Source organism: Pongo pygmaeus, chromosome 14 (assembly GCF_028885625.2).
Source record: "Pongo pygmaeus isolate AG05252 chromosome 14, NHGRI_mPonPyg2-v2.0_pri, whole genome shotgun sequence".
Taxonomy (NCBI): Eukaryota; Metazoa; Chordata; class Mammalia; order Primates; family Hominidae; genus Pongo; species Pongo pygmaeus.
In genome coordinates, this window is record NC_072387.2 from 105,679,467 (window position 1) to 105,694,363 (window position 14,897).

The window sequence follows — 14,897 nt, forward strand, 5'->3', positions numbered from 1 at the left end:
TTCTGGATACTAGTCCTTTGTTAGATACATAGTTCACAAATATTTTCTCCCATTCTGTGGGTTATAGGTTTAGTCTGATGATTATTTCTTTTGCCATGCAGAAGCTTTTTAATTAGGTCCCATTTATTTATTTTTGTTGCATTTGCTTTTGGAGTCTGGGTCATGAATTCTTTGCCTACGCCAATGTCCAGAAGAGTTTTTCCAGTGTTATTGTCTAGAATGTTTATGGTTACAGATTTAAGTCTTTGATCCATCTTAATTTTTATATAAGGTGAGAAATGGGGATGCGGTTTCATTCTTCTATATGTGGCTTGCAAGTTTTCCCAGCACCATTTATTGAATAGGGTGACCTTTCCCCAGTTCATGTTTTTTAATGCTTTGTCAAAGAACAGTTGGCTGTAAGTATTTGGCTTCATTTCTGTGCTCTCTCTTCTGTTCCACTGGTCTACATGCCTATTTTTATAACAGCATCACGCTGTTTTGCTAACTATAGCCTTGTAGTAGAATTTGAAGTCTGGTGATGTGATGCTTCCAGATTTGTTCTTTTTGTTTAGGATTGCTTTAGCTATTCAGGCTCTTTTTTTGGTTCCATATGAATTTTAGGATTGTTTTTCCTAGTTCTGTGAAAAATGATAGGGTATTTGGATGGGAATCGCATTGAATCTGTAGGTTGCATTGGGCAGTATGGTCATTTTCACAATATTGATTATTTCCACAGCATGTGTTTCATTTGTGTCATCTATGATGATTTCTTTCAGCAGTTTTCCTTGCAGGGATCTTTTACCTCCTTGGTTAAGTATATGCCCAGGTATTTTCTTTTCTTTGCAACTGTTATAAAAGGGATTGACTTCTTGATTTGCTTCTTAGCTTGGTCATCCTTCGTGTATAGCAGTGCTACTGATTTGTGTGCAGTGACTTTGTAGCCTGAGACTTTATTGAATTAGTTTATTAGAACTAGGATTTTTTTTGATAAGTCTTTAGGGTTTTCTAGGTAGATGGTCATATCACTGGTGAACAGCACTAGTTTGACTTCCTCTTTTCCAGTTTGTATGTCGTTTATTTCTTTTGCTTGCCTAATTGCTCTGGCTAGGACTTCCAGTACTATGCTAATAGTTTGTACATGTAAAGGTGTTCATAGTGGTCTCGAATGATCTTTTGTATTTCTGCAGTATTGTTTGTGATGTCTCCGGTTTCATTTCGAATTGAGCTTATTTGGATTTTCTCCCTTTTTGGTTAATCTCACTAATGATCTATCAATTTTGTTTATCTTTTCAAAGAACCAGCTTTTTTCATTGTTCTTTTTTTGTTTGTTTCAATTTCATTTAGTTCTGCTCTGATCTTTGTTATTTCTTTTCTTTCAGTGGCTTTGGGTTTACTTTGTTCCTGTTTCTCTAGTTCCTTGAGGTTGTCTGTTTGTGCTCTTTCAGACTTTCTGATGTAGGCATTTGATGGCTATGACTTTTCCTCTTAGCACTGCTTTTGTTGTATTTCAGAGGTTTTGATAACTTGTGTCACTATTACCATTCACTTCAAAGAATCTTTGAATTTCCATCTTGATTTCATTATGAATCCCCAAATCATTCAGGAGCAGATTATTTAATTTCCATGTATTTGTATAGTGTTTACAGTTCCTTTGGGAGCTGATTTCTAATTTTATTCCATGGTTGTCTGTGAAGATATTTGATATGATCTCGACTTTCTTAAATTTATTGAGACTTGTTTTGTGGCCTATGTTGGAGAATGTTCCATGTGCTAATAAGAATGTATATTCTGCAGTTGTTGGGCAGAATGTTCTCCAAATTTCTGTTAAGTCCATTTGTTTTAGGGTATAGCTTAAGTCCACTGTTTGTTGGCTTTCTGTCTCTATCTGTTTAGTGCTGTCAGTGGAGTACTTAAGTCCACCACTATTATTGTGTTGCTATTTTATTTGTTGGGTGTAGTAGTAACTGTTTTATAAATGAGAGCTCCAGTGTTAGGTGCATATAAATTTAGTATCATAGTATCTTCTTGTTGGATTGATCCTTTTATCATTATATAATGACCTTCTCTTTTTTCACTGCTGATGCCTTAAAGTCTGTTTTGTCTGATATAAGAATAGCTACGCCTGCTTGCTTTGGTTTTCATTTGTGTAGCATATCTTTTCCATTCCTTTACCTTGAATTTATGTGAATTCTTATATGTTAGTTAAGTCTCCTGAAGAAAGCAGATATTTGGATTGTGATCTTTAAATTCATTCTGCCATTCTGTATCTTTTAATTGGAGCATTTAGGCCATTTACATTCAATGTTAATAGAGATATAAGGTACTGTTCTATTCATCAATATTAGTTGTTACCTAGATAAACTGTTGCTGTTGCTGTTGTGTTAGTTTTACAGGCTCTGTGAGTTTTTTATTTTTCATTTTTTGCTTTCAAGAAGTTCTATTTTCGTGCATGTTGAACTTTTGTTTCAGGATTTAAACTTCTTTTAGCATTTCCTATAGTGCTGGTTTGGTAGTAGCAAATTCCCTGAGCATGTGTTTCTCTGAAAATGACTTCATTTCTCTTTCATTTATGAAAGGTTTTAGTTTTACTGGATTTATTCATTTTGCTGGATACAAAATTCTTGACTAACAGTTATTCTGTTTAAGGAGGCTAAAGATAGGACCCCATTTCCCTTCTAGCTTATAAGGTTTCTGCTGTTAGTCGGATAGGTTTTCTCTTACAGATTATTTGATGCTTTTGTCTCACAGCTCTTAGAATTCTTTCCTTTGAGTTGATTTTAGATACCTGACAACTGTGTGCTTCGGTGATGATCTTTTCGTAATGAAATTTCCAAGGAGTTCTTTGAGCTTCTTGTATTTGGATATCTAAATCTCTAGCAAGGCCAGGGATGTTTTCCTCAATTATTCCCTCAAATAAGTTTTCCAAATTTCTAGCCTTCTCTTCTTCCTCAGGAACACCAATTATTCTTAGGTTTGGCTGTTTTACATAATCTCATATTTCTTAAAGACTTTCTTCATTTCTTTTGATTCCTTTTTATCTTTGTCTTATTGGATTAATCAAAAGCCTATCTTTGAGCTCTAAAATTCTTTTGTCTACATGTTGTAGTCTATTGTTGAACCTTTCCATGGCATTTTATAGTTCCCTAAGCATGTCTTTCATTTCCAGAGTTCTGATTGATTTTTCTTTATATCTCTCTAGAAAATTTTTCATTCATATCCTGAATTTTAAAAAATTTATGTTGGTTTTCACCTTTCTGTGGCATCTCCTTGAGTAGCTTAATAATCGCCTAAATTCTTTATCTGGTATTTCAAAGATTACATCTTGGTTTGGATCCACTGCTGGAGAGACCATGTGATCTTTTTTGGGGGTGTTACAGAACCCTGTTTTGTCATATTACCAGAATTACTTTTCTAGTTCCTTCTCATTTGGGTATACTATTTCTTCTAATTGTTCTTTAATTTATTTTTTATTTGACAGCGTTTTTAATTTCTTCTTTTCCCCTTAAGAATGTGAGTTTAATGTTTATTATAGCTTAATTTGGTTATTTGTGCTTTTGGGAGTGAAGACTCTATGAATTCCTTGATTGTGGAGAGTCTTTGTATGATGGCCTCCTCAGATGTGGTTGTAATAGTCATGTACTCAGTGTGTGGGCAAGTTTGCTATCTCCTATGGAATTGCAATGGCAGAGGTCTCTTGAAGCTTATCTCATTCCCCTGTGGTGTGCACTTTTTTATTTAATTTCTCCCCAGTATTTTATTTACTGAGTTGATGGTTCAGGCTTCAGGATAGGAGTGGTATCCCTGGGTAGGAACCTGTTGTAGCTAAAGCAGGTGGTAAATATAATATCCAATGGTGGACAGAGGTCCCAGCCTTGATGAAGGTGGCTGAGGGAGTGCTCAGTTAGATGCACTGATGTCTTAACAAGGGGAAGAGTGAGAGCCACCTCAGCTTCCTTGCCAGGCCAAGCAAGAAAGCCATCCAACTCCCAGACTCACTCTTATCCCAGTGGTCCAGCTATTCAGATATTTTTATCTGTAGGCATTTGATGTTCTAAGGAGAGAGGAATTGTGACTGCCTCTTGTGGAAGCCTGAACCTGGGGGATACCTCTCCTGTGGCAATGCAGTCACCCTGAAGTGTTCCAGGAAGGCTGTCTATAGGTTCAGCCACACTGAGCTCCTGTGGGAGAAACCCCAGCTGTGTCTGCAGTGGTGGACAAGGTGGGAAAGAAGACCTCTTCTCCAAGAGCACCAAGTCTGCCTGACTGTTGGGGTATAGCTGCAGACTTTTCCTGCTGAGCCTAGCACTGCAATTACGTCTCTGCTGAAAGAAACTCCCACCAGCAGAAAGATCTGGGACTCAAGGCCTGTTGTCTGAATTCTTTTGTCCCACAGGGTGCTCCCTTGATGTGGTGCTCTTCCCCTTCCCCTAGGAGTAGCAGTCTCTGAGAACCAGACTACAGTGATTGCTACTGCTCTTCTGTGTCCAGCCAACCTGTGGGGCCAAGTGGAGTTTATTCTAGGAATACAAGGATGCTTCAATATTAGAAAAAATGATTCGATATTAGGAAATTTATTAATATAGTTTAAAATATATAAAGTTATAGATTATAATTTATAATATATAAACTACAAATAATGTTATAGTTTATAATCTATAAATTGAAAAATTATGTGACACCTCTATTTCTGTTGAATAAGTTGATAAAATGCAACCAATTCAACCTATCTTTGATAAAAATATTAAAATAGGAATCAATAGTTATTTCCTCAAGATGATAAAAATATTCTTCTTCAGTCCAACACTATTGTCTTAACGGGGAAACATAGAAGGTTGGTCAACCACAGTAAGGAAAAAGGCCTACTACCACCACTTTATTATTTAACACCGTATTAGATGTATAAGTCAAAGCAAGTAAAACAAACAAACAAACAAACAAAAAAAACAGCGTGATGTACAATGATTAGAAGGGAAAAGGGAAAACCATCTTTATTTGGAGATAAGATGTAGGTATTCCTGGAAAAACCCAAGAGAATAAGCTGAAACATTACTACAACCAATATAAAAATTCAGTATGATCATGGGAAATAAGGATCCATGTATAGAAAGTAGTCTTTTTATGTACAAGCAACCACCAGTAAGAAGATATTCTTCAAGAGAAAAATTCCATTTATAACAGTAGCAAAGAAAAGCTTAAACTATATATATATATATATATATATATATATATAAGCTATCTGATTAAAATGTTATGATTCTTGAGGAAAACTGGACTTGAAAATATAGAAAGACAATGTATTCTGAGACACAGTAGTTTCCATGAAGATGTCAATTCTCTCAAGCCAACTAATTAATGTAATCCTTTCTCTGACCATCTCACACAGCCCCCCAAGAAAAACACAGAAAATTTTCTGAAACTAAGTAAGTTGATTCTAAGGCTTGTATGGAAAAAAAACAAGAATACACAGAAAAACAACAAAAAATAAGAGTAATAAGGAAAGGCTAGCCTTACTGGATATTAAAACATAATATAAGTCCTTAATAATTAAAGTGGTATGTACTTGGCACATGTATAGACAGAGACCAATGGAATGGAATAAAAAGGGCCAAACAAGACATCCTAATATTGGAATTTAGTATGTGATAAAGATGGCAATACAAATGTGTGGAATAGAAATTAATTTCTTCCAGTGTCAGGCAACAATCCTCTAGAAAAAACGGGCAAATGACAAGAACAGCTGAAGAAATACTAATGGCCTTTAAATATATGACAAGATTCTTAACTCCACCCATGTTATGGGTTCAATTCATATTTCAAAAATACATGAATTTTGGTCCCCACAAAATTCACAAGAATTCTAACTTCTGGTACCTCAAAATGTATCCTTATTTGGAGGCAGGATCTTTACAGAGGTAATCAAGTTAAAATAAGGTCATAAGGGTAGACCCTAATCCAATATGACTGGTGTCCTAACTGAACAAGGACAGAGAATGTGAAGACAATGTGAAGAGACATAAGGAAAAGAAAGCCATTTACAAACCAAGGAGAGAGGTCTGTGTTAAATTCTTTCCTCGCAGCCCTCAGAAGGTATCAACCCTGTGGACACCTTCATCTTGGACTTTCAGCTTCCAGAACTATGAGACAATAAATGTCTGGCTTAAGCCAGCCAGTTTGTGGAACTGTGTTATAGCAGCCTTAGTAAACTAATATAATGAAAAAGAGAAATGTAAATTATAAAAGATATACTATATCTCAAGCCATCCTTATAGAGTTAAGCAAGAATTCTGGACAGAAATATGGTTAACTATTAGGCAGCACTTTGACCCACTTCCTTGTAACTGAAAGTTACTTAGCACTAGATACTGACCATTTGCATCCCCATTGTTCTTGTGGATGGGATTTCTGACATCAGAATCACAAGGCTTTTAAGAATTGTCTAAGCAGATCGTGAGTTCCAGCAGAACAGCTGACATCAACCAGTTTGAAGACCCCCACAAAGTAACCAATTCAGCATGAGAATATAGTTTCTTCATCTCCCTATACCACGACTTCACCTTGCACTCTTCGACCAATCAATGCTCTCCATACTCTGGCCTCCTCCAAAACCTTAAAAATCACTAGTCACAAACTGCTCAGGGACACAGACTTGAGTTTTCTTTCTGTTTCCTCATTTGGCAGCCCTATGATTAAACCTCTTTCTCTGCTGCAACCTGGACACACCAGAATCTCTGGAACACACTTAAAGCAGTGTGTAGAGGGAAATTTATAGCACTAAATGCCCACAAGAGAAAGCAGGAAAGATCTAAAATTGATACCCTAACATCACAATGAAAAGAACAAGATAAGCAAGAGCAAACACATCCAAAAGCTAGCAGAAGGCAAGAAATAACTAAGATCAGAGCAGAACTGAAGGAGATAGAGACACAAAAAACCCTTCAAAAAAATCAATGAATTCAGGAGCTGGTTTTTTGAAAAGATCAACAAAATGATAGACCGCTAGCAAGGCTAATAAAGAAGAAAGGAGAGAAGAATCAAAGAGATGCAATAAAAAATGATAAAGGGGATATCACCACCAATCCCACAGAGATACAAACTACCATCAGAGAATACTATAAACACCTCTACACAAATAAACTAGAAAATCTAGAAGAAATGGATAAATTCCTGGACACATGCACCCTCCCAAGACTAAACCAGGAAGAAGTTGAATCCCTGAATAGACCAGGAACAGACTCTGAAATTGAGGCAATAATTAAGAGCCTACCAACCAAAAAAACTCCAAGACCAGATGGATTCACAGTCGAATTCTACCAGAGGTACAAAGAGAAGCTGGTTCCATTCCTTCTGAAATTATTCCAATCAATAGAAAAAGAGGGAATCCAGTCTAACTCAATTTATGAGGCCAGCATCATCTTGATATCAAAGTCTGGCAGAGTCACAACAACAAAAGATAATTTTAGACCAATATCCCTGATGAACATCGATGCAAAAATCCTCAATAAAATACTGGCAAACCAAATCCAGCAGCACATCAAAAAGCTTATCCACCATGATCAAGTGGGCTTCATCCCTGGAATGCAAGGCTGGTTCAACATACGCAAATCAATAAACGTAATCCAGCATATAAACAGAACCAAAGACAAAAACCACATGATTATCTCAATACATGCAGAAAAGGCCTTTGACAAAATTCAACAGCCCTTCATGCTAAAAACTCTCAATACATTAGGTATTGATGGGACGTATCTCAAAATAATAAGAGCTATTTATGACAAACCCACAGCCAATATCATACTGAATGGGCAAAAACTGGAAGCATTCCCTTTGAAAACTGGCACAAGACAGGGATGCCCTCTCTCACCACTCCTATTCAACATAGTGTTGGAAGTTCTGGCCAAGGCAATCAGGCAGGAGAAAGAAATAAAGGGTATTCAATCAGGAAAAGAGGAAGTCAGATTGTCCCTGTTTGCAGATGACATGATTGTATATCTAGAAAACCCCATTGTCTCAGCCCAAAATCTCCTTAAGCTGATAAGCAACTTCAGCAAAGTCTCAGGATACAAAATCAATGTGCAAAAATCACAAGCATTCCTATACACCATTAACAGACAAAGAGAGAGCCAAATAATGAGTGAACTCCCATTCACAATTGCTTCAAAGAGAATGAAATACCTAGGAATCCAACTTACAAGGGATGTGAAGGACCTCTTCAAGAAGAACTACAAACCACTGCTCAAAGAAATAAAAGAGGACACAAACAAATGGAATAATATTCCATGCTCATGGATAAGAAGAATCAGTATTGTGAAAATGGCCACACTGCCCAAGGTAATTCATAGATTCAGTGCCATCCCCATCAAGCTACCAATGACTTCACAGAATTGGAAAAAACTACTTTAAAGTTCATATGGAACCAAAAAAGAGCCTGCATTGCCAAGACAATCCTAAGCCAAAAGAACAAAGCTGGAGGCATCACGCTACCTGACTTTAAACTATACTACAAGGCTACAGTAACCAAAACAGCATGGTACTGGTACCAAAACAGAGGTATAGACCAATGGAACAGAACAGAGCCGTCAGAAATAATACCACACATCTACAACCATCTGATCTTTGACAAACCTGACAAAAACAAGAAATGGGGAAAGGATTCCCTATTTAATAAATGGTGCTGGGAAAACTGGCTAGCCATATGTAGAAAGCTGAAACTGGATCCCTTCCTTACACCTTATACAAAAATTAATTCAAGATGGATTAAAGACTTAAATGTCAGACCTAAAACCATAAAAACTGTAGAAGAAAACCTAGGCAATACCATTGAGGACACAGGCATGGGCAAGGACTTCATGACTAAAACACCAAAAGCAATGGCAACAAAAGCAAAAATTGAGAAATGGGAACTAACTAAACTAAAGAGCTTCTGCACAGCAAAACAAACTATCATCAGAGTGAGCAGGCAACCTACAGAATGGGAGAAAATTTTTGCAATGTACTCATCTGACAAAGGGCTAATATCCAGAATCTACAATGAACTCCAACAAATTTACAAGAAAAAAAATCAAACAACCCCATCAAAAAGTGGGAGAAGGACATGAACAGACACTTCACAAAAAAAGACATTTATGCAGCCAACAGACACATGAAAAAATGCTCATCATCACTGGTCATTAGAGAAATGCAAATCAAAACCACAATGAGATACCATCTCACACCAGTTAGAATGGCAATCATTAAAAAGTCAGGAAACAACAGGTGCTGGAGAGAATGTGGAGAAATAGGAACACTTTTACAGTATGGTGGGGCTGTAAACTAGTTCAACCATTGTGGAAGTCAGTGTGGTGATTCCTCAAGGATCTAAAACTAGAAATACCATTTGACCCAGCCATCCCATTACTGGGTATATACCCAAAGGATTATAAATCATGCTGCTATAAAGACACATGCACACATATGTTTATTGCAGCACTATTCACAATAGCAAAGACTTGGAACCAACCCAAATGTCCAACAATGATAGACTGGATTAAGAAAATATGGCACATATACACCATGGAATAATATGCAGCCTTAAAAAAGGATGAGTTCATGTCCTTTGTAGGGACATGGATGAAGCTGGAAACCATCATTCTCATCAAACTATCACAAGGACACAAAACCAAACACCGCCTGTCCTCACTCATAGGTGGGAACTGAACAATGAGAACACTTGGACACAGGGTAGGGAACACCACACACTGGGGCCTGTTGTGGGGTGGGGGTAGGGGGTGTGATAGCATTAGGTGACATATCCAATGTAAATGACGAGTTAGTGGGTGCAGCACACCAACATGGCACATGTATACATATGTAATAAACCTGCACATTGTGCACGTATACCCTAGAACTTAAAGTATAATAAAAAAAAATCTCTTTTGTAAAACTTCTCTCCCTTATTATATACATATCTATACACAAACACATACATACAGACCTATGATTTTTCTTTAATGGAAATGAGATCAATTATATTATAAATATTGCTCTATAACCTATTTTTTAACTTAAAAATATGCTGTCAGCACAAATACATTTACCTTGTTTGTCTTGAAAGGCTACACTGTATTTTATTGTTTGTATCAATGTTTATGTAACCAATTGTCTATTGACGGACAGATTATTTCTATTTCATTGTTAAAAATAATGCTATAATAAACACACCAATATAGACATCATTTTTCTTTTTTTAAGTCTGTTGAAGTGAATTGCTGGGTGAAAGGGTATACAAATTTTAAGTTTTTATACATATAAAATTTCCTTAACTTATACAGCTACTATATGTATACTTCTATAAAAATGCTAACTTTCCAACATTCTCACCAATGCTCATTATTATTAACTGTTACCTCTTTCCCAATTTGATAAAAGAAATTCTTATATATAAGAAAAAGATGTTTTTTGTTGAGGTAATTTTCCTTTCTTCCTTCTTCCTGCTTTCTTTCCTTCTCTCCCTCCTCCCTTTGTCATCCTATTTCTCTCCCTTTAAAAAGAATTATATCATACCACTTACAGAATATTTTTTCCTTCTGAATTGAAATAGTATCTTTATCTATACTAAATTATTATACATACATGGGTGTGTATAATGAACTTTTTGAACACACCAAGAAAACTTTTTTTTTTTAAAGGAAAACTTTTTTTTTTTTTTTTAAAGTCAAGATGAAACAATTTCATGTTTATATGAGAAAGTTTATACATAATCATTTTGGCTTCCCTAAACAGTAAAGCTGAAGAAAATGAGAACTGTATTCTGAACCACTGGGAAGAATTATTGAGAGTATTAGCCAATATAATCTAGTGAAAGTCTCTAACACACTGACCCGAACACAGTAGGAGTTCAGGGGGTTTTTTAAGAAAGAGTGAAGAACAGGGAGACACAGGCAGCACTGATAGGGAAAGAGAATTACAGGACAATCAAGAAGTTTGTATCAGCTTTAAAAAATAAATTCACATTTGTTGAACACTTATGTAGGGCAATGAAATGCCAAGGTAGCCACAGTTTTTTTCATAAAAGGAATGGAAGCAAATCTAATCCAAGTCATTCTCCAGCCCATGATTAAAGGTACCAGAACCACAAACATGTGGGGAAACCTCTGTTATATATGAGATGAATTTTGGAGATAGGAAATGATATTTTTAGTTAGCTATGTAAAGCTTTTATTAACTTTTAGGACTTGCTCAAATTTTCACATTTAGGAAATTCAATGCAATCTTAAAGACAAACATTCCTTTTACTTTTATTTTTCACCTCTATCTTGTGTCAGGAGACTAATGTTATACTATCTACCTATATAGAGTTATGAGCTGAAGCTGTATCCATGGGAAAACAGATTATCTATGTTTTAAACTTGTAAGCTTAGTCTACACAAAAATACAGCTTTAAATTATGCCACAGATTTTCTTAAAGAAATTCTTAATCATTTGATAAATTCCCTAAGAAATGAGTCTGTAGTCTATTCTAATCTCATTAACGCAACACATGTTTCAGACATCACAATAGGTTGATGACTTACTTGTATCTTGCTTCTTGTTTTCAAGATGATCTAATAGTTGTCTTATCTCAGCATCATACTCCACCCATTCTGGGACAATTCTGGCAGCAGCTTTTAGTTTGGGTTCTTTTGTTTTGGGATTATTGCACTAAAAGTTTAAGTAAATTTTGTTAATGAAAGACCATGCTCCTGGAAACATAAGGACAATGCTGTGTCACTAGGGCAAACAAAATACATTTTATAAAAAGCAGAGTCCTACTAAGTACTGGAAGTGTAATATACACAAGATCAAGTGAAATGATATATCACAACTTATGTACATAATAATTGCTTAATACAAATACCTCAATCAGAAATTTAAATAAAAATTGTTATAAGACATTCTGATGACTCATAAGTCTGTCAAAAAAATTATGTAAAATGTTTTGACAAAAGATCTAATTACATTACCACTATGTAGAAGAACATAGCAGACTAGTGTGCTTTGTAGGCACAGTAGAAAAACATGGAAATGGCATCTCGGTTCTCAGGGTTCCAACTCCATATTTACTAATAGTAGGATGTGTATATATCACATAATTATATGTGCGTGTAGGGTGTGTATCTTAATTTACTCAACTGCAGAAGAAATTAAAATAAGAACATCTCTAAGGTTCCATCAATATACAATCAGTTTAAACTACTGAGTACTACTATAGAGTTTCTTGGGAAATTAAAGTTAAAAGCAAAAATTATAGAAGGTTGATAAGAGTCTGACACACTATGTATCTGAAGGTACAGCTGAAAGGATCTGCTGATATATTGGACGTGAGCTGTAAGTAAAGAGAGGCATCAAAGAAAGACAAAGCCACCAGTACCTTTGGCTTGAGCAATATAAAAAATGGATTTGCCATTTACTGAGACAGAAGACAATGGGAGTAGTATAAACTTCATCAAGTAATAAAGGAAGCCCATTCACTATTTACAAAGAATTAAGGCAGGAAGCAACTTGAAGCTCACTTCTGGTGACATTTTTTCCACTTGCTTTCCTCTTATTTTTTAGGGGAAAGCTATTAGTCATGAGCCATGAGCCTGTTGTCTTAACCCTTTCCTCACCAAATATTTTCAGTTGATTTATTACGGATTTCTTTTCCATAGTGACATATTCCTGAGGTAAGTGGAAAACACAATTTTCTTTGCAGAAATTAACTTTATAGGCAATGTCTTCTATATAGGGAAGATAATGGGACTAATTCTTTTTTTAATTCTGTCAAACTATTAAAAAATAAAAATATTATGTTTTCTTTAGCTATTTGTACTACAGTGGGTTTGTGTGTGTGTGTGTGTGTGTGTGTGTGTGTGTGTGCTCGTGCATACACTCTATAAGCTTTATTAGTGGTTCTTAACTGGGTAATCATGCCCCTTGGGGAGCTTTGGCAAAGTCTGGAGAAAATTTGTGATGGCCAGGGAGTGGTGGGGTGCTACTGCCATCTAGTGGACAGAGGCCAGAAATGCTGCTGAATACCTGCCACAATGCACAGGAAAACCCCTGTAACAAAGAATTCTCCACTCCTCTTTGCCAATAGTACTGAGGTTGAAAAACTCTGAGATGGACAGTTGAGAGAGTATAATGACATCCATAAACATTTTCATTCCCACCTTCAATATTATTAGTCATTCTCTTTTCTTCTGTTAGGCCATTTCCTTGGGAATTTTCTGCATTCTCTTTTCTCCTCCATGAAGAATAGCATGTTCTCTCATTCCACTCTTAGTGTTTCTATGAGGGAGATGGGCTGAACACCAAAATTTGTGCCACTTCTCCTTTTCCTGGGTATTGCTATTCCTAAGAAGTAGCTGTCTATCCAAGAATGCCATTTCTCAGCTCCTGTTACATCTAGCTATGGCCACTTGACCAACTCCCACCAAGGGGCCATGCCTTTAGGATTCAAGATATGTTCTCCACACTTTTTTTCCCCTTCCCTCCAGATTGGTACTATCCAATACAAATACAATGAAAACCACATACGTAATTTGTGGGGTTTTTTCACTAGAAAAATACTAAATTTTTCTAGTAGCCATGTGTAAAAATGTAAGAGGACTAGGTGAAATAAATTTTAACATCATATTTTATTCAACCCAATATATCCGAAATACTAAGTCAACATGTAATCAATACAAAAATTAGTAATGAGATATATGTTACTTTCATTGTATTGAGTATTCAAAATCTGGTGTGTACTTTATACCTTACAGCACATCTCAATTCAGAATAGCAACATGTTAAGGGCTCAACAGCCACATAAGGCAAGTGGCTACTGCAATGGAAGGAGCAGTTATACGTGGACAAAAAGTACTCCCTGAGACATGGCACACAGGAGGGCTACTCAATGACGGAGATCCCCACTTAGGTCTGCTGCTGGAATGAGTATGAAGCCACTGAATTTTGGGGGTTTGTTATGGTAGCTCATGTTAGTCTAAGTACTAAAGATCCCAAAATGACCTATACCCCTCTGTATGAGCCACAACAGAACCCTAACAACATATTAGTAGTTGTGTTCAATAATGTTCTTGGCCTCTCTTTATGAAATTCCCTTGCTTACCTCTTAAAAATGCCATTTTATTTGTTTCTGCTATATTCTACCACCTATGATTACATTCTAACATGCTGGCATGCTACTTTTAAGATATGTATTTCTATACACGTCTGAAAAAGTTCCTATATTTTGTTTTCCTGCCCTTTTTTGTTCAAAATTGTGTGAATTATAACATTTTAATAGCTTATTCATCAGTGGAGATCTTGTAAACAATTTTCTACACTTAGCACATTAAAAACAATATGGTAGGAAAAAAACTTATACCTACTAAAGACAAGGTAGTAGTGGAATATAAGATCTAAATGCAAAACAAATAAATTACTTTGAAATATTTTATGTTTAGGAGAGTTAAACTGCACAGCATAAACTGATTTAAATGAAAACCTAAGAAAAATAATCTCTTAAAAATAAGTAAGAGAAAAAGCACGTATGATATATTTTAAGTAGACAAAATTGTCTTGTTTGCCTTTATTTGGGGGAAAATATTGGCAGGATAACTAAACTGAAGACATGTCAAGATGACAGCTAATCCACAAACATTTTCAGCTAGCTCTCAGCCTGTTTTTTTTTTTTTTTTTGAGTTGGAGTTTTGCTCTTGTCTCCAGGCTGGAGTGCAGTGGCGCGATCTCAGCTCTCTGCAACCTCTGCCTCCCAGGTTCAAGCGATTCTCCTGCCTCAGCCTCCCAAGTAGCTGGGACTACAGGCATGTGCCACCACGCCCAGCTAATTTTTTGTAATTTTAGTAGAGATGGGGTTTCATCATATTGGCCAGGCTGGTCTCGAACTCCTGACCTCAGGTGATCCACCTGCCTCG

At 36.0% G+C, this 14,897-nt stretch overlaps 1 protein-coding gene across 3 annotated transcripts in view; it reads right to left on the reverse strand.

Annotated features, from left to right (window-relative positions):
* The window catches only part of UGGT2 (UDP-glucose glycoprotein glucosyltransferase 2), a 274,645-nt gene that overhangs the window by 19,934 nt on the left and 239,814 nt on the right, over positions 1 to 14,897 (reverse strand). For all 3 annotated transcript variants that reach the window (XM_054447364.2, XM_063651063.1, XR_008493479.2), the window contains one exon: positions 11,532 to 11,658. In XM_054447364.2, the coding sequence (XP_054303339.2) occupies positions 11,532 to 11,658 (127 nt within the window). Of the gene's footprint in view, positions 1 to 11,531; positions 11,659 to 14,897 lie in introns of those variants that run through there.